At 45.9% G+C, this 19,388-nt stretch overlaps 3 protein-coding genes across 6 annotated transcripts in view; 1 reads left to right on the forward strand and 2 right to left on the reverse strand.

Annotated features, from left to right (window-relative positions):
- Window positions 1-5,851, reverse strand: part of si:ch211-282j22.3 (ER degradation-enhancing alpha-mannosidase-like protein 3) — a 20,819-nt gene extending 14,968 nt beyond the window's left edge. For 2 of the 3 annotated variants that reach the window (XM_035390936.1, XM_035390935.1), the window contains exons 1-3: window positions 4,472-5,851; window positions 2,642-2,687; window positions 1,306-1,406 (exon numbers count right to left, since the gene is read on the reverse strand). In XM_035390936.1, coding sequence (XP_035246827.1) covers window positions 1,306-1,406; window positions 2,642-2,687; window positions 4,472-4,572 — 248 coding nt within the window. In that variant the 5' untranslated portion in view covers window positions 4,573-5,851. Of the gene's footprint in view, window positions 1-1,294; window positions 1,407-2,641; window positions 2,688-4,471 lie in introns of all 3 variants that reach the window. The other variant, XM_035390937.1, reaches the window with a different exon arrangement.
- slc31a2 (solute carrier family 31 member 2) lies at window positions 4,432-14,480 on the forward strand. 2 transcript variants are annotated; one of them, XM_035390938.1, is made up of 4 exons: window positions 4,432-4,542; window positions 9,601-9,667; window positions 11,227-11,454; window positions 13,072-14,480. In XM_035390938.1, exons 2-4 carry the CDS (start codon window positions 9,601-9,603, stop codon window positions 13,326-13,328), a joined length of 552 nt encoding a protein of 183 aa, XP_035246829.1. In that variant the 5' UTR covers window positions 4,432-4,542; the 3' UTR covers window positions 13,329-14,480. The 2 variants fall into 2 exon arrangements, with proteins under 2 accessions (XP_035246829.1, XP_035246830.1); XM_035390939.1 differs by lacking the exon at window positions 4,432-4,542 and adding an exon at window positions 6,218-6,593 and having other exon boundaries at window positions 11,227-11,455; window positions 13,074-14,472.
- A 163-nt stretch (window positions 14,481-14,643) lies between these two features.
- Window positions 14,644-19,388, reverse strand: part of niban2a (niban apoptosis regulator 2a) — a 53,303-nt gene continuing 48,558 nt past the window's right edge. Inside the window, exon 14 of the mRNA XM_035391106.1 lies at window positions 14,644-18,990. Coding sequence (XP_035246997.1) covers window positions 18,182-18,990 — 809 coding nt within the window. The 3' untranslated portion in view covers window positions 14,644-18,181. The remainder of the gene's footprint in view (window positions 18,991-19,388) is intronic.

A 19,388-nucleotide genomic window follows, 5' to 3' on the forward strand; every position in this document is an offset into this window, starting at 1 on the left:
TTCAGTGCAGAGCCTCTATTCGACAGCTTAAGCGCCATCTCTCACTATACAGGGAATGACAACTCTTTATGAAATGTAAGGGCTCCTCACCTTGTGGGGGATTAAGATAAACTAGTCTTCCCTGACAAACGAAAGAATGAAATAAAGAGCACTTCAACAATGTTCATTTGCCAGTATTTCTGGTACCTCTTTTCTTTTTTTTCTTCTTTTTTTAAACTTGCTTAGGGCATTATGATGTCATGGGAGCCTTCAGACCAGACAGAGTTTTCAGCACTTAACTGGAACTACTTCAAACACGTCAAAATAAATGAATAAAAAGCTGTAACCCTGTGCGCACACCTGGACAAACGTGTTTGGCAAAACTGAGCCTACAAGGTACCATTACAGGAACTGAGCTCCACAGACAGTGCACCAGTCAGCTCCATACTGTTCCCTGATGCATACTCTCACTGGTATATATTAACCCGTCCCTCACCTCCAATATACTGACTGGACAATACACACCGTTTGCCAAATAAGGATGCTGATCATGCTATCCAGGTCGATATTTATCCAATACATATTGAATTTTGTGTGACAAAACATTGTATATTGCATCACAACCACTGCCCATATTATAAGCATAGCCAATTTGCTGTCTGGCTGAATATTAATTAAGGGGAAGTGGTCAATAACGAGATAGCAGACCGAACCTCCTTCTAAACCTCAAACAGGAAGCTATGTTCAATATGTGTTCAACAGCAATGGGAGAATGAGGAGTCACGAAACCAAAAATGGGCAGAGCAACCATAAGCTATCGGCATCACAACAATACAAAACAATCCCTGTGTCTTTCAGCGAAGGGCACAATGCTGATTGGTTCGCATAAGTCAGTGACTGACAGCACACTGTAGCTCCACCCATTATGGGATTAACGAAATCAGGCTAACGTAACATCCATTCAGTATTGCATTACATTACGTTACATTACAGGCATTTAGCAGACGCTCTTATCCAGAGCGACTTACATAGCATTTACACTGCATCCATTTATACAGCTGGATATATACTGAAGCAATGCAGGTTAAGTACCTTGCTCAAGGGTACAATGCCAGTGTCCAACCTGGGATTCAAACCTGTGACCTTTAGGTTACAAGGCCAGCTCCTTACCCATTATTCTACACTGCTGCCCGGTATTAATTCATCAGCGGCTACAAGCTGCGTCCAAAGAACCCCATTAACTGACGTTTTTATTGGACTTTTTAAAAATATTCTTAAAAGCAGCTGTGCCTGTTTTGCGGGCGCGGTCGCAGACCTCACACTCACTTGCCCAGGGAGTCGTCGATGTCCCCCCGGTTGGGCTCCTGCCCCCTCACCCGCCCCCTGCAGCTCAAGGGCATCAATTCGTCAGCAGGATAGGCATATTTCTGCAGGGAAATTGGGAGGGTGGGGGGGTGAGGACCAAGCAGCACTTCAGTATGACATGAATACAGTGTTCCCTAAAAGTACAGAGAGTGCCGTAGTCCCAGCATTTGCAACTGAAATGAAGTTCTAGCACAGTGATGATTAGTTTATACTAAATGTGGGGGCACGTTTGCATACATAAACTTCAAACTTCATGCATGCATTTTCGTAAGTCGCTATGGATAAGACCATCTGCTTCTTTTATGAAACAATTTTCCTGAAATTTGCATAACCCGTCATTAATAAATTCATAACTTGAACGGTGAAGTGCCAGAGACCCGGGGGGCTTGGCTTGGCTACTGTCAACCCTTTTTGCTAAAACGGACCATTTCGACAGTGCAGGCATGTCCCATGTCTGGATTAGCTGACCGCAATATACTGCGTATGGTACTCAAAGATTTTCAGCATTATCACGGCCAGTTAAGCGAACGCTCAAAGCTTGTATTGTGCGAACAGTGTCCACAACACGTAGTCACAGGAAAGTGAGGTCACATGACAAGGAGACAAATTTTTAAAAATTCACAATTCGCAACACTCCACTCGCAGTGTGTCACACCCAACTTTTTCACATAAAGGCAACAATTAAAAAATAAAAAAAAAACACATATTTGAAGGCAGAGTGCTCTACCAACCTGGGATTGCACCAAAACACACTTCCTGTCCTGCAGAAATAGCCATTGATTGCAAATCCACACCACACATCAGTCATGTGGATTTGAGCGTTTAGTTATCAGAATGGGGAAGTCAGTGGCAGTTGTCATGTCCACCAGTGATTTTGGGCGTTCTCAAAAATAACTGTGTTCATTCTTCCCCTCTATTCAGGGACCTGGGACAACTGGTGAGTGGGACTTCTGGCCAATCAACGGCATCAATCATTTAGCTACCAGGTAGATAAGAAAATCATCACTGGCCTCAAGGCCAGATTTAAGTGTAACTGCTCTAGATGGCTGTAGTTGGCGATATGAGTTTCCAGTGCTGCTATTATAGGAATACTCTTGAAAAGTCATATCCCCCGTGGCCCCATAACGATCCTGAGCCACATCCTCTCATGAATGTTAATCGGATCCAACAAACAGGAACATTTCAGCTTCAACTGCACACTTCAACTTTTGATACTACGTATGTGGAGCTGACCATCTGGTTCCTCGGTACGATCTGTGGCCGGGCAGTGCAGAGGCGTGTTGGCCCACTCACTCACCATGTAGCTGCCATAAGCGTGGTCAAACATCTCCAGCACCTGGCCCCTGAGAAAAGGAAGAATACGCGCCATTAGCTTAGGCAAACCGAGCTCGAATGAATCTTACACAAACACCTTTCACCAACCCAGAGGGGAAACCCCAAACCTCCACACAGAGGAGAATTTAGCAGAGACATCAGCAGTGCTTCTCTCAAGGTCAGAACTGACACCTAGAGAACTCCCGTGGTGTGAAATTAAAGTGCCTGCGTCTCTATTTGTCACCGAGCATGGCTGGTCGCATGGCGCAGACCCCCTCTAGGAGTTAAAAAAAACCCATGTGGAGTTTTAAAAAAAAAAGAAAAAAAAAAAAAGCGCTTTACAATTGATGCCTCTCATTCACCCATTCACACACACACACTCACACACCAACGATGAAAGGTTGCCATGCCATGCAAGGTACCAATCAGCTCATTGGGAGCAATTAGGGGTTGCTCAGGGACACTTCGACACGCACCAGGGCAGGGGATCGAACCGGCGACCCTCCGACCGCCAGACAACCGCTCTTACCGCCTGAGCTACGTGGGCCCCCACAGGTCCCTCAGGAATGCGAGAGCGGCTCGCCTTCAGCGGGGAGCTAATCAGCGGCGCTCTATGCCGGATTACTGACTAATTGCATTCCTCCTTTATCAGCGCCAAACCCGCTCTCTATTTTTCTGCTTCATAGGAGACCTTGAGCATGAAAGAGGCCTCTGTGCCTCCAGCAGCAGGTGGCCGGGCTGATTCCTGGCTGTGTGTGTGTGTGTGTGTGAGAGTGTGTTTGTGTGTGTGAGAGTGAGAGAGAGAGAGTGTGTGTGTGTGCGTGTGTGACACAGAGTGCTCCCCAATAAATTAACTGGAAGGGACAGTGTGTGCACCTGAACACATAGGGCCTCTAAAATACTGATAAATGGGAGAGGAAAAGAATCAGGTAGAGTTGGATGGAATTTAGCAGCACATGACCAGCTGCACTCTTGGCACTGAGTGACGTCCAATACATATTTGCGTGTGTGTGCTTGTTTGTGTGCACTTCATGTAGCATTAAGGTGAAAACAGGACACTATGCACAGTAGTAACACACCTCTCAGTGTGACAGCCCAAAAGCTTAACAGTGTAAATACCCATGTGTTCACAAAAAAAAAAAACATCCCAGTTCTCTGTTCCCTATTTGCTGGTGTTGCTCATTCCTTCATTAGACAACAAAAACCCATATTTCTCCAGGCTGTACATACAGAAGCAATCAGAAACAAGGAACTAGGGCAGGAGAGTTGGGTTCAGTTGGGCTTCAGTTCAGTCAATGAATTGACATTCAATTCAATAACTGGAACATTCCCACGAAACATAACCTAACTGAAACTGAGCTGAAATGGAACCAGCTCCTTGTGCTCTCCAGATGTGGGGTCAGGCAGACCAGAGGATTGAAGGCAAGTGTGACTGGGGCAGATGGCTCCCTCACAGACAGCTTGGGTCAGGGCAGGTGCTCTCCTGAGGTTAATGGTCAATAGCACAAGGACACAAGTCTGCCTGGCCCTCTATAAAGTACCTCAAGCATAGATATGGAGTCCCTACACTGGACAACGTTCCATTGCCCATTCCAGTTTCCTACAGTTTCCTCATGTTCTAGAATCCTTAGTGAACTCAGAATCGAAGCTGCCAGAGGTGCTGATACAGAAAGTGATTCCCGTCCAATATGTGTATGGGAATTCAGTGTATGCAGCACACCGCTGGACGCCTCTCACCTCTATTGAATTACTAAAATCGGTCCCGGCACAATGACCCCAAACGTCAAGAGTGCACCCAGAGATCAGTTCTCACCTGATGGTCGTCTTCTCCTCTGCTGACATGGCCTGAGTCCCACGCCCGAGCACCCAACTCCCGAGGCCCAGGTAGAACAGCATTTTCAAAATCACCCACATGTCAACATATGCGTGTGTCCGCCCTGAGACCCTATCTCCTCGTTAGCTATTTTTAAACTCTAGGAGACTACGTTTGCGACGCCTTTGCACACCGCACCCGCAAAATCAAATTACTATTTAACGAGGTTAGCTATTCGAATACGGATTCCTTTTTCAAAATGTTTTTCTTCAAAGTAATAAACAGTATAACTAGCTAGCTGATTGGGGAATCGATGGTCCTGCACCGATAACACTTACCTAGTTTGACTGGATATAAGCATGAAATAGTATTGTTTTACAAAGAGTATTCAGCCATTTGTTTTACAAAAGTGTTAACTAGATGTCTATTTCGATAATGGTTAGCCAGCTAACGTTAGCCATCTTGCTACAGTATGCGGTGGCAAAGTCAACAATATCACAGCTATCTGCGGATACATCGAAATTAGTGTTCGCATAAGAAATAAGTTATGATTTTGCTAGTAGCTAGCCACTATGTATATCGCAGGCTAGCTATTAGGCGAATTTCCATCATTGCTCAACAGTGAAGCGGAAGAAAGCGGAAATTGCTAGCTAGCAGCTAGGTAGCTAAGGCAACCTCCTCTCGTAAATATGAGACTATATAGATAAGTAAACAATTAAGATCGAACCCCTTCCGTATGAAAAAGCAGGTCTGATTCGCTGTATACTTTGCGGCTGGTTGAGGACTAGCTATATAAAAAAATGAACAGAGCTGTTACACAAAAACAAACGGACTCGCTAGTTAATAGTAAGTTAGTCTAGCTTTGTAAAAAGCATTGTTACTTAGCTAGTGTACTCTTGTATATTAAGTCTTTTACTAAACTAAATATCACTAACGTTAATGCTTTACATGTACATACACGCCCATATATTCTGAAGCACCCACGAAGCTCCGAGTCCTATAATGCTTTGATGAGCGATTTTCCAGTGGTCTCGCTTCTGATGGCCCAAACTCCGCAGCAACTCCATTCTCAACTTCGTGGCTAATCCAATGAGCCAAAGCATTGGCCCGGCTACAAAAACATTACCCTTATTTTCGTGTCAATCTCCTCGACGAACGCTGACCTTCCAACCCGACCCCAAATCACCACGTCCCATAAAGACGAAACGGTAGAAACATTGAGTCCCCAGTTTACCAGGAGACCTGGAATGCACTGACTACGTAAAACGCTAAAGCTAATTTGCCCCTGAATGTAAGAGGCCCTAGTATTAGAATAAGAACCCCTGAAAACTCTCATTGGGCCTCGACTGAACGTCGTAAATGAAGGGGAGGGGTGAAGAGGCATTAATCACCAAGCGCACAACATTGTTTTATCAGTGTCATGAGGACTTGTGCACGGCGTAAATCAAGTCACAGCTACAAAGAAAATGAATGTCAGTTAGATACAGTAACTTTGTTACGTTACAGTTAGTCGGAAACGGGAATGTCAATGTCCCTTGACCAGCGGGATTAGCTAGTTTGCTACGAATGTTTCCACTGGTTCCCAGGTCGGAAAAAGGACCCACGAGCACTTCCGGTATTTCTGTACCGACACAACACTCGGTAACAGGAGATCAGTCTGTTCAGTTCACTTCTGCGACAGAACTGTAGACTATTTGTGGTCTTTTATTTGCATATTACCAGCGTCTCTGAGAGAACGGTGGCGCTTTAGCAAAGGTCTTCCTCAATCGGGAATAAAAACGCTACCTTTGGACATGCCGTTTCGTCATTTCCGCTGAAGGTACCTAACCAATGAACATACAGTTCAGTGTGCCTGACCAAGACCCGTCCGTGGAGTGGCACTACAAGTTCCGTAGATCTCCGCGAACGCATCATGTGACAACGAGTCCGTAGCGCTGTCCCTCAAGGAGGATTTTAGGATAAGTTATATAATTAATAGCACGATGGATTTGGTGGTGTGCAGGGACTGCTGATTGGAGTACTCCTAAGCAAAAGTTTACCCGTAAATGTGTTTTGGTCTACAAAAGTGTGGATAAGGAGGGCAGAGGGCAGCTATTGCCAAATCTCCACGAACCTACGCAATGTAAGTTATTTTCTAATAGATTTACAGTAAGCTTCAGTCGTAGCCTATCGCAGTAGTAGGCTATGCCATCATAAGGAAAACAAATGCTGGTCTGAAATCAAAATAAATGGTTGACAGCCAGTGGGTTTTATGCTGTTGTGCTCAGCTTTGTTCGTTTTGGTCTACGCTGCTTACGAAAATAATCTAAAATGGGAATACCCTACTACATATCGGCAGTAATGGAGCTGGAAATTGCAATGCACTGTAGTCTTCTAACTTTGAAACATACTGTATGCAATTTTACAAGAACACAGGATGCATTGTTGTGTACAATACGAGAAAGAATGCGCCAACAAGTAATATCGAGATGAGTTGTCATGCTTATGTACATTCGCATGAATTTGTTTTCTGCATAACTAGAACACTGGCTAACTAAAAGCACAGAAACATATGCTTCGTTTTGCCAATTTTATTCATTGGACTATGAATTCAAACATGAAGTGTAATGGAAACGTGTTCTCTCACAAGTAACTGAACAGCACGGAGTTATCCTGTATGCGTACTTTTACAACATTCAGTGATCAGTTCTTCCTCTTATTTTAACCAGGTTTGGAAAACTACCAATACTGTGTATTGTGTACTGCGCCGTGTACGTTTCATATGGGCAACGGAAACACAATGATTTTTTGAACGTGTTATTTAAAGTTAACATATGGGAACAATTTGAATGTTGCAAAACACCTATTCCAGACTGGGACATTGAAAATTGAAATATATTTTTTTATTATTTTGCCGTTGAAACTGTGAATTGAGGAGAAAGAGGTTTTTCGGGAAGTATTCACCCCCTTGAATCACATTTTGCCTGTTACGCCTTAACATTTAAGGCATTGAAATATTTCCCCCTTTACCAGCACAAATTCAACACATTTGTAATGTGAAATATTTTTTTCAAAAATGAAACTTCCACTTCTCATATTGAAAGGTATCATGCCCCCCCCCCCCCCCCCCCCCCCCCCCCCTCCACACACACACGCACGCACACACACACACACAACCAATTTTCATTTATAAATGTATTCAGCCACATTTTGTACATAGATTTCTGGCAGCAATTGCAGCTCTGACTGAGGCTTCTCTGTCTGAGCTTTGCACTGTTTAGATTTTGGAACTGGTGCCCTTTCCTCCCTGTAAATCTGCTACGGATTTGCCTAGTTAGACAAGTGGAGGGAATTTTCCGGTCGTACCTCAGATTTACCGTACAATGGAATTTTAGACTGGACTTTGGCTGGGCCATTCCAGAATACCAGCCTCCTTGTTTTTTTAAGCGAGTCAGTTATCATTTTTGCCATATGGTTTTGGATCTTTGTCCTATTGGAGCGTGAATCTTTGCCTGAAACGCAGACCGCCTTCAGACTGAAATGACTGCCTTCTCCTCCTCAAGGATTTGCCCGTATTTGCGATCTTGCCCTTGATGGCAAAAAGCTTACCAGTCCCCCCTCTCTAAAAGAAACCCCATCATGCCTGATGGTGGGGATGCCGTTACCCATGTGATGGTTTGCACCAAACATATTGCTTTGTATCCTCAGACTAAAACATCTTCTTCTAAGAGCGTCTCAGGGCCTCTCACATAGTTTCTGGCGAACCCCAGGCATGTCTGTGTCTTTGGGTAATGCACAGTTCAGCTGGGCACAGGGCCAGTGAGGGTGTAGAGAGATTTCATTGTTGAGCTGGCTAACTAATCATGGCTTTGTCATTAAGGAGTCACATGCATACTGTATAATGGGTCCTTCATCAGGTTCCTGAGCAGCTGTGCTCCTGTCTTGGTGGAGATGTGTGCACAATGCCACCCCTTCAAAACAGAACTTTGGGCCCTAAATTAATCTCATTCCCCCGGTAATTGGGTGTTCTCACCACAATAGTCAAGTAGGTCTCACACAAAGACCTACTTGACTATCGCGTTGTGCGTGGAACTTCTGGTTTGCTCTTTGTGTTTGGAGTTTAAGGTGAACAGTGCCTAACAACAAAGGGCCCTTTAGCCACACAATTAATAAATAGGCCTAAATAAATAAATTAATATGCGGATTTTCACTGTGCTTTGCCAGAGGTCAGTGGGGACACTTGCCCTTATTACGAAGATATTTGTACAGGAGCCTGCTCGCATGAAGGTTAAATAAACATTCTTGCTGTGGTCAAAGTTTGGTCAGCAGTCAGCGCTGGTTGGTTAGACTGTATGGTTGTTACTGTGGCTCTGTGTGCCACTGTGTGGGGAAGGATTGCAGTGTAAAGGGAAATCTGGCGAAAAACACGGAAGGAAATGTTGCGTTACTATATTGCACGGCGTTGACCACAAAAACCCTCTCTGCGTGTGCCTGTACGTGTACGTGCAGAGTGTGTGTGATAGTGGGTGTGTGATGAGCGTGTGTTGCCTGTGTGCCTGTGATTGAATGTGTGCGTGTGGCGTGTGTAAGATTGAGTGTGTGAACGTGTGTATACTTGTGTGGGTGACAGACAATTTCTGATCAGATGAGGTTTTTCTTGATTTTCTTTTGCGCTGTAAACCCGTTTGACTCCCACTGCCTGCTGAGAAACAGCCGTCACCCCCTGGCCTCCTGCACTGGAGGGGGGGGGGGGGGGGGGTGTAGAGAGGGAAGGTTTTGGTATGTGCAGGGGGGGCAGAGAAGGGGCAGGCAGGTTGAACAGGGAGGGGGGGTCAGACAGGTTGATCCCAGACAAGCTAGACTCACACAACTGTCCATTCACCTGGGCAGCGGTGGAGTAAAGAACCGTCTTGAGCGTATCTCCAACGCATTCCTGTCAGCCACCCGGGTGACATTCAGTGAACGAGGCTTGGATAATAGGGGTTAGGGTAAGGCGGAGGAGGGGAATGGGGGGAGGGGGGGGGGGCACTCAAACTGCTTTTATCTCAAGGGAAAGTGCCGTGTCCAGTGGCAGGGGTGGTTTTTTTGGTAGGCCTTGCTGTGTTGTGCCTTCTTCCACAGCTCTGTCTCTCTCTCTCTCTCTCTCTCAGATGCATTTTGAGGATTCAAGCAACGTGACGCTGCTGTTTCACTTCTGGGATGTGCACGGACCAGCAGGTACGCCCCCCCCCACTCACCCACCCACCACGCCCTCACTGAAGGGTAAAATGGCTGTGCTCCTTTTGAGAAGCGAGCCTGTAACCACTGGAGTTGCAAGTCCAGTCCCCCTGACCTTTTATCACACAGATGTCCATTTTCACACAGTCAGGCTGACTCATTTTTTCTGATTCGCTGTGGGGGCAAAATTTCTTTCCACGTGGCTTAGCATTTTATTTATCGCAAGAGACAAGTTGGGCTTGCAGACAGTCTAAAATGTAAGAGGCTGGATCAGTGTTTGAGGTCAGTTTGTCACATCCACGGGCATGCAGTCAACTCCCAAGTTGCATGTTGGTTAATTGCATACTTCATTTGATAGCACAGTGCTGGCCTAGTCCTTTCTCAGTCCCACTGGCTTTTCATACGTCTGTAAAGTGCATCGCATGCATGACGTCAAGTACTTTCCATGTGATTATCCTGAGTCTACCTTCCTTGATTAGGTAAAATAATTAGGCGTAGTTATCACAAGCAGTCCTGTGCTCAAGCGGCCTCTTGTTTGACAGATTACACAGTCAGTGTGTAGGTTTTCTTACTGTCTGGGTACATGAGTCTCCTACTCTTTGTTTATGCAAAGACGGTGCTTAGAGTGAGGGGCTTGGGGGTGTGGGGGGGGGGTGTTACCTGGCAACAAATGCCGTACATTTTGTTACCACGGAGTGCAAAATCCACCCGCCTTGTTACAACATTACATATGAAGCACGTAACTGGTGAATAATGAACACATTCCACTTGTGATACTTAATATTTAAACTGCTAGCTAGTCACCGGAAACATTATTGCAGTCAGTAGTTTAGATTGTTGAAACCTTGTTTTCAGTAGTTGTTCTTGTTGAAACATTGTTTTCTGTAGCTGTTATTGTTGAGACCTTATTGTTGTCAGCGGTTGCTATTGTTGAAACTCTATTGTTGTTCGCAGCTGAATTAAACGTTATTGTAGTCAGTTGTTATTATTGAAGCATTTTTAAAGTCAGCTGTTATTGAAACAATTTAGTCAGTAGTTCTTATTGTTAGTATTGTAGTCAGTAGCTATTATTGAAACATTGTTGCAATCAGTAGTTGTTATTATTGAAACATTGTTGCAGTCAGTAGTTGTTATCATTGAAAGATTATTGTAGTCGGTAATTCTTATTATTGAGACATTATTGTAGTCAGTAGTTCCTATTTTTGAGACATTATTGTAGTCAGTCTCAATAGTGCAGTCCTGTTTGGAGCACCTTTTCCCTGTGGAGCACCTTGCAGTGTCTGACGTCTCAGAGATTAGGGCTGACCAGTCGGACTGGCCGACCAGGCCTGTTGTTCACGCAAAGCTACACAACGCTAAACAGCGTGGCCTCCGACCCTCCCCTGCTGGGAAAAGCAGGCTGTTTTGGGTTACATCACCAGACGCGGTTAGGGAGGGAAGAACGACAGCGCGTCCGTCGTCTGGCCCACAGACGTACGCGCCCACACTAGCCCACAGCGCGCTTTCTGTGACGTCGTCGGGCGGCGGGGGTCAAAGGTCACTGCCTCTCTCCCCTGCAGGCATGGTGCTGTCCGTCTTCCTGGTCCTCCTGCTCACCGTGTTCTACGAGCTGCTGAAGGTGTGGAAGATCTGGCTGGGCGAGGGCCCCGTCTCGCCCCCTGCCCCGCCCCCTTCCTCCACGGAATCCCTGGGGAGCAGCACCGCCCTGGGGAGCGGCCCCCCCCTGGAGAGCAGCCTGTCAGAGTCCTCCCTGACCCCCCCGGACCGGGACCCCACCCACAAAAAAAGGTACCGCAACCAGCCTTCAGCTTTCAGCCGGCAGGAATCTGCGTCCTCTTTTTTTCAGAATGGAAATGGACAGGAGGGAGTGTAGTGTAGATCAGGGCCTCCCTGGTCCAGGAGAGCCAAAGGAGCTACCGTTTCCTACTTTCACCTTAAAATGAACTATCTGCAGAATCAAAAATCTAGGTTAGGCGAGTTAGCTGTGCAATCAGCTGTTTTAACTGATCAATTACAGTAAGTGCTGAGTGACTGTGAAATCCAGCACACCCTGCAGCTCTGAGAAACTGGGTTTGGGTTTGCTGGTTCAAATCTCAGCTGATGCAATGCCATTGTAAACTTGGACAAGGAACTTGCTTCTGTAAAATATCCAGCTGCAAGCGGCTCTGGATAAGGGTTTCTGCTAAACGGGTAGAGGAAATAATGTAGCAACGATCTTTTATTCAGTTCCAAGTTGGTGTATTCTCATGCAAGGGGAAAAAAAACAGAAACACAACCCAAATAACAAATATTCAAAATGCCGTTAAATGCTGTTAAGTTTCGGTCTGAAATGTTCCCCCATGGATCAAGATGGATTAACCTCACAAACCTTTTTAATCTTAGCAGGTTGAAAGCCACTTTTTTGTTTGTATTTACTGAATAAAGGGAGGCTAAGTCTGTGCTGCTCAATCTGCAAATTTGTATACGTGGGCGGTCTGATTTGCATTCTGATAAAACAAATCCTTTTCCTATCAATCATTAATGGCGTCTGTGCTGCCTGTCACGTCAGATTTGTTTTTATTTGACCATTCCACACTATTTAATCATCTTACGAAATGATTAAATACAGTTCAGAAATAATCAGGATTGAGTTCGGCAAGATATAATGTGCAGGAGCATAGTCTTTCTATCTGTTTACTCTTTGGTCTTTTTTTTTTTTTTTTTTTACTTTTCCCATGTGTGCAAACCTTATCTTCTTTCATTCTACCACAGAAAGGAAAATAAAAGAACTTTATTAGTCAGCAAATCAGGCCAGGTTGGGCAAATTGGGCCATAGATTGAGTATCACAGGCCTAAGCTATTGAGTCAGTACTGCATGTTATTCTTTGTATATTTCCTTCTAAAATGCTGACTTTTCTTCTTTGGTTTGATCATTTAATGAGTTTTCATTTCTACAATCTATAAGACAAGACAGCCTGGAATCAAATGTGGGAAAACTGAGCCCTAGAGTTGTTAAAAATGTTGCTTTACAACCTGAGAAACGCAGACAGACGCTTCCATTTTCAGTTAAATGAGAACTCCTCGTTTGTTCACTAACGCACGCTTAATAGAAGACTACCACTCATGGCAAAGTGATTTGATCTGCAGTAAGAGAACAGTTTGTCACATGATTTAGACCAGTGTTTAGACCCTGCTCCAACACACCTGATTCAAATGGATGGATCGTTGTCAGGCTTCTGCAGAGCTTGATGACGACCCATTCATTTGAATCCGTTGTGTTGGAGCAGGGAAACATCTAAAACATGCAGGGCAGTGGGTCCCCAGGACCAGGGTCGAGAAACACTGATTTAGACTGTCAAATGGTGTGGTCGTAACCATGGTGTCTCTCCCCCCTCCCCCCCCCCAACCCCCCCAAACCCTCCCACAGCTGGCTGATGCACATCCTGCAGACGTGCGTCCACGTCGTCCAGGTGACGCTAGGCTACCTGCTGATGCTGTGCGTCATGTCCTACAACGTCTGGATCTTCCTGGGGGTCATCGTGGGCTCCCTGATCGGCTACTTCCTGGCCTTCCCTCTCCTGGCAAAATACTGAGAGAGGAGATGGAGATGGAGAGAGAGAGAGATAGAGACACTCCTCTTTTCCCTAGATGGAGCCTTACTATAGCCTTCTCTCGTTTGTGAGCGCTGTCTTTCAACAAGGAGAGGGATCCCGATGCACTCATCCCGTGACAGGTCTCGTTCGACCCGCCGTTGGAAAATTCGCTGTGTTCAGCTGTGTTAGCGTGGGGCCTCAGGACGCTAAGCACTCCACACAAAATGGATGGCAGGAGATTTAGACAAAGGCAGGACTCTGGAGAGCAAACAAACACGCAGGTGGCAGGCTCCCTGTTGGTCAAGCGAGAGCTTCCCGTCAACGCATTCAGTCCTGAACTGGAATGCCGGACTGCCCAAATAGATGTGCTTCAGAGTGTGTGTTGAGAGTGCAGTGTGCTGAACGGGGCTTTGCTTTTGAAAGCATAGATATGCTCAAGTGTGTTTTTTTTGTGTAGCGATTGCCACTCTTACTAATGTAGGACCGGGCACGGCCTTGTTGGAGGGGTGAGGTACCGTGCGGTTTCATTGCTGAGCAAACCTTGTAACCATCCGTAATTGTTGTGCGGAGAGATGTGTATATGCGTGTGTCAACTCCACTTAGGGTTCCAACTACTTCAGGTTGAGAGATGTGAGAGAACTGAACACAATTGGACTTTATGTTCATTAACATACCCGTAGATAGGTATTGCTCTGAGTTGCCCAATTCATTGTGTGACCGTACTGATATGGTGTTATATATATTTTTTAATGGTTTCACCATTACCGGTTTATGACGGTATCTTTTCCTTATTCTACACATTAGAAGCTGAGGGGCACATGCATGTGTTTAATTTTTTAATTAAACACCTGGTGGCACTTGGAATTCCGCCATGTCATGTGACCCAGAGACGCCCAGCTTCACCTGTGCCTTTTCAGCAAATTAAACATTTCTCATTTTATATCTGTGTGTCCAATCCAGCACGTACCATAAAGTGTGCCGTTAAAAAAATGTTGAAAAAAAAGTGCCAAGTGATCAGGAAATTGCAGATCATGTGTCTTTCACATGACCTTTGACAGGTGACACTGATAACAGTGGATTATTGTTGCCCTGAGGTGTCCTACTTGAACTTTTCTGTATACTTTGTGCCTTTGTGTTTTTAAACAGTTGGTAGAGGGAGACGTTTGTTCTCTTGCAATGTAAATTACATCTCACATTGGTTATTAATAAACTCTTTCACTACAAAATGGAAAACTTGGTTTAATATTTTGTGTCCTGTCATTAATGAAAGATGTGACCAGTTACCATTTACTACTTTGGAGAGCCAGGGACAACCTTAGTTCTTGTGAATATTTTCCAGACAAGAAGCAAGTGCTTCATTGGGCTAACTGACAATCGCATACCACTTCATGTAAATCATTGAGATTACTGTGGCCAACTGGTTCTTTATTTGCATATTTAGTTAGATTGGGAGCGTATCCAAACACAGACCCATCACTACACCACCACACCTACAGCAACAACCATGTATGAAGGATGGACAAAACGATATGCCTTGGTAAATCAGCAGCTTGGTTCCTTGTCCTCATTAAATATTATGTAAAAGTCCAACAGTCGTAGGAGATGATCACATGATTTGCTTGCTCAGACAGTAAAACTAGAAACTTTCACATTTAATAAGATGCATGTCAAAATAAAACATCCACTTTCGCTACAGGTTTGTAAGTTTTAAAATGATGAGAGTCTGGTTGCGCTAGATGAAAAATGACTGAGTCACTTTGAATAAAGGTAAAGCCCATAGCTGCCCACTGCTTGGCCTGTTCATAAAGTGTCTTAACTCAACATGACAGTCTCAGAAATAAAAGCTTTGGTTATCGAAAGAAAAACAATATAAATTGTCTGCAACTTCGCTACTGTTTTGGGGGAGGGGGGCATGGTGCTACTGTATGTCAGGAAAATGCCTCAGCCTTAGTACAGGGGACGTATCAGTAATCTACCTATGGATAGTGTTAGATTTATTCTCAGCTTCCTTCCATTAGATTCTTATTTCAATCTGAAACGAAGCCAAAAGAAATACACTCCCAAGACTTATCTCTATTTTTACATTGTGCTGACAGTTTGAAGGTATTCTATGATAAAGGTTCCCACTCATGAACTCTAGAGCCAAGAGCAACACTACGTCAACCTTCGTCCAACTGTTCATCGGCACACACCTCCTATTCTCCAGGTCTGCAACCTCGCAACACCACCTCTGTGGTTCTCCACACCACCAGGGGGCGCCCAACTTCTCATTCCTCTGCAGCTGCACCCGCCAGATCACCACTGACACTCAAAATCCACTCAAATCTCACTCAAGGTTATTCTGGGTTGTTGTATGATAGATTCTGACCCAGTGATGGTGTTTTATCGGATATACAAAGCATTTAAGTCTGTATTGTGAAATACCATGTACATGTTTGCTGTATGCTTTTCGTACCCAGGTGAACACTCTTCCAGTGGGGTTTTAAGTGACATTCCTTCGGGAACCTGAGAGACTTGCGGTGTCAACGTTTGTCCACACAGGCAGGTAAACGACTGAGATATTAAATACCTGCAGTACCAGTAAAACACTGGTTGAGAATAAACTCACACATATTCCTTTAGTGTTTTATTTATTTCATTGCCAGCTACTACTATACTACCATATTGTCCACAACATAATGATGCAACACCAGAGCTGGTGATTAAATCTCCAAATAAAACATGGTGAAACAGATAAAATTAGATCTACAGAACCTGTATACCTAAATAAAGAAATCCAGCAAGAAAATTCTGTGTTAAAATGTGCTTAAATCACAAAAGGACCCCCCGGATTGTGCTAGTGTGATGATGTGGCTCTTAGGCTCACTGAAAAGGTATTACACTCTGGTCTACAAAAGTGCATAAGCACAGCTCAACCGGAGAGAGAGCCAAGACCTCCAAAAACAAAACAACATAAACAATACGAATACCTGCAGCTCCAGAAGCAGGAGCACGGGTTACCATCACAACCGTAACCCGGCAACCCCTCTGTTCCTCGTGGGACTCCCCGGCCAATGGCCACACGCCACTCAGAGGGGCGTGGCCTTGTACTCCATCAGCGATCGGGAAGCTCAGGGATAGGACGGGCAACAAAAAAAAAAAAAAAAAAAAACATGTTGACACTGAGCCGCATAAGAGAGTCTGTGAAAAGTAAATTTGGCAGTCTAATCGCCAAAGTTGACACGGGTACCCCCCTTCAGAGTCCCTCGGCCTGCTGGGAAGAACGCGGAATTCTGTGCTGTTTCAGGCCTGCTCACAACGAGCAGTCCGGGAACCCGAACGCCCGCAAAATTTAACAGCCTACGGACAGTGAAAGACACTACGACCTGATGCACTCTTCCTGTCTTCATGCACACCATACTCACAAAATATAACCACGAGGGGTCTCGAACACACAAACAGCAGCTTACAACTTAAATTACTTTACCTCTTACGATAGATAGCGGATTGTATTCGTCACACTGCAGTACAACACACTAGAAAGCTCATAAAAGGCACACACTGGTCCTTTCAGCGAGTAGCTAGTATCGATAAAACCAGGTAGCAAGTTAGAAATTGCAATAATAATAATAATAATAACAATAATAATAATATAGAATATATATATGTGCATGTACAAAATCCGCACTGAAACTGTCTTTCCGAGTCAGACCTCTGCTTCATAACTGTACATGACGTCAATGTTTCCAAACTGAAATGCAGAAGAAAAAAAATCCAATAAATATTACATCATTTACGACCAAACACATTTTTTCAGTTTGCAATCCTACTGAGCGAGGCCTTTCTGACTGGGGCTATTCTCCTAGAATATCAACAGTTTGCAAGCTGGTATTTAAGACCACGGCGAATGTGTTTACTTGCAGGCTTGTGGGGCCAAGAACATTGCGTAATGTTATGTCATCAGGCGTTCTCTTTGCCAGCCATTACAGAACATAACACCAGACTCACTGCAGTGCAGGGGTGCACGACAAGGGCCAATCCGTTTCAGGATTTTGCGCCAACTTCAGCTCTTGATTATTTAATTAGCCCAGTCGTATCTTGATCTGAAATTTGTACAAGCACCAGCTACAGCCGCAGACTGCAAGTGTGTCCTAGAGATTTCACTGTGCTCAAGTACAGGAGTGAACCAGCGTAGTTGATAGAGCTGTCAGAGAACTCAAAACTGAGGTGACTGGTTGGAACAAAAACCAGCAAGTGGACCAGCCCTCCAGGACCGGAGTTGTGCACCCCTGCTGTAGTGGCTGTTTTCTGACCAAAATGGACGCTGCACCCAACCGAGCCCACTCAGGAAGCGTCGCCTCTTTTCCAAAGGATGTTGAAGGAGCAGTCTGTGGCCATCCGAATTTCGTAGCGCCGATCCCAGGTTCCGCGGGTACGCCAGACTCCAGCTTATTTACGCGTTCGGTTCAACCGCAGCGAACGCGCCAGGAAATGAAGGTGTCGTGACGCTTCGGGATTTCATCTGCAAATCCCCGATGCCTTTAGCATACTGATTTGTGCCGACGGGGAAAGGAATGGATCTTTACTCTAGAATTAGCCCTTAAAATGAGGGCATCAGGCTGGAACCCGTCTGAGTTAGGGTCGCACGTAATGCACGACATGGAATATAAATGGGATATGCGCGATCTTGTTCAAAATTTAAAAGCTTAATTTAGCAGTTGGCTAAAACTAGGCAAAGCCATTTAAACGTTTGGCAAATAAGATTCTGGGTAATACGGGTTACACAGAAAAGTAAGACAGTAAATTACATACTTGGTCACCACCGACTTCCATTAAAAAAAAAAATAATAATAATAAGCGATGCAGATTTTTTTAAAATGGTCTAATTAGCATTTTTGTGTTTCCATAAAATAAAGTTTTGACCTGGGTTTTCAGTCTTAATTTCACCCATGTGAACACCCGCTCAAATGGTAAACACAATGTCTGGCTCCAGTTCGGTCACTTTCCCAGAACTCTCTCCCGTTTCAGCATCTCCCTGCTCCAGTGTCACAACCACCCTCTCTGGGTCGGCAACGGTGCATCCTGCCTGCTTCAGGGCCTCTGTGATTGGCTGAGCTTCCTCCTCATCCGCGGCCTCATTGGTCAGGGACTGGAAGCCGCTGTCGTCGGGGTGGCAGGTGGACCCTGCTTCGCTGGGGCTGGCTGCTGCTGGGAGCATCCCATTGGTCAGGGGGGTGGAGTCCACCTGAGAGGCGGGGACAGTCACCTCCACTTTGGGGTTGATGAGGTCACGGATCTGGCTCAAACCGCCTGGAGAGGGGGGCGCGTCTACATTTGGAATCTCGATCGCGCCGCGTGGAGACGTGGGCGCGGCTGCATTCAGGATCTCCATCACGCTGCGCGGGGCGCCGGGCGTGTCTGCGTTTCGGATCTCGATCGCGCTGCGTGGAGAGGTGGGCGTGTCCACGCTGGGGCTCGGGCTGTGCTCCTCCCCCTCCCGCTCCCGCTCCCCCTCCTCGGGGATCCTCTCCACTCCCGGGATGTCCAGGCAGGACTCGTGCAGCAGGCCGGGCTGCTCGTCCAGCAGGACCATGGACACCACCTGCCTGCGCCTCTTCGCGGTCCCGCCCCCCGCCTCCTCGCCCCCGTACTGCCCCGCCCAGTCCACGGCGGGCTCCTCCGCCAGCTGGTGCAGGTTAAGGTCGCTGCCCTTCAGCACCATGCTGTCCCGGAAGAGGTTATGCCTCCTCATGACGGCCGCTTCCTTCACAGCTGCAGACAGAGGAAAGATAGAGCAGAGGGCGGGGTCAACATAGGTCACAGAGCAGAGGGCGGGGTCAACATAGGTCACAGAGCAGAGGGCGGGGTCAACATAGGTCACAGAGCAGAGGGCAGGGTTAACATAGGTCATATAGGGAAGAGGGCGGGGATAACATAGGTCACAGAGCAGAGGGCGGGGTTAATGTAGGTCATAGAGCAGAGGGCGGGGTCAACATAGGTCACAGAGCAGAGGGCGGGGTCAACATAGGTCACACAGAAGAGGGCGGGGATAACATAGGTCACAGAGCAGAGGGCGGGGTTAACATAGGTCACACAGAAGAGGGCGGGGTTAACATAGGTCACATACAGAAGAGGGCGGGGTTAACATAGGTCACAGAGCAGAGGGCGGG

This window comes from Anguilla anguilla, chromosome 14 (assembly GCF_013347855.1).
Source record: "Anguilla anguilla isolate fAngAng1 chromosome 14, fAngAng1.pri, whole genome shotgun sequence".
Lineage (NCBI taxonomy): Eukaryota > Metazoa > Chordata > Actinopteri > Anguilliformes > Anguillidae > Anguilla > Anguilla anguilla.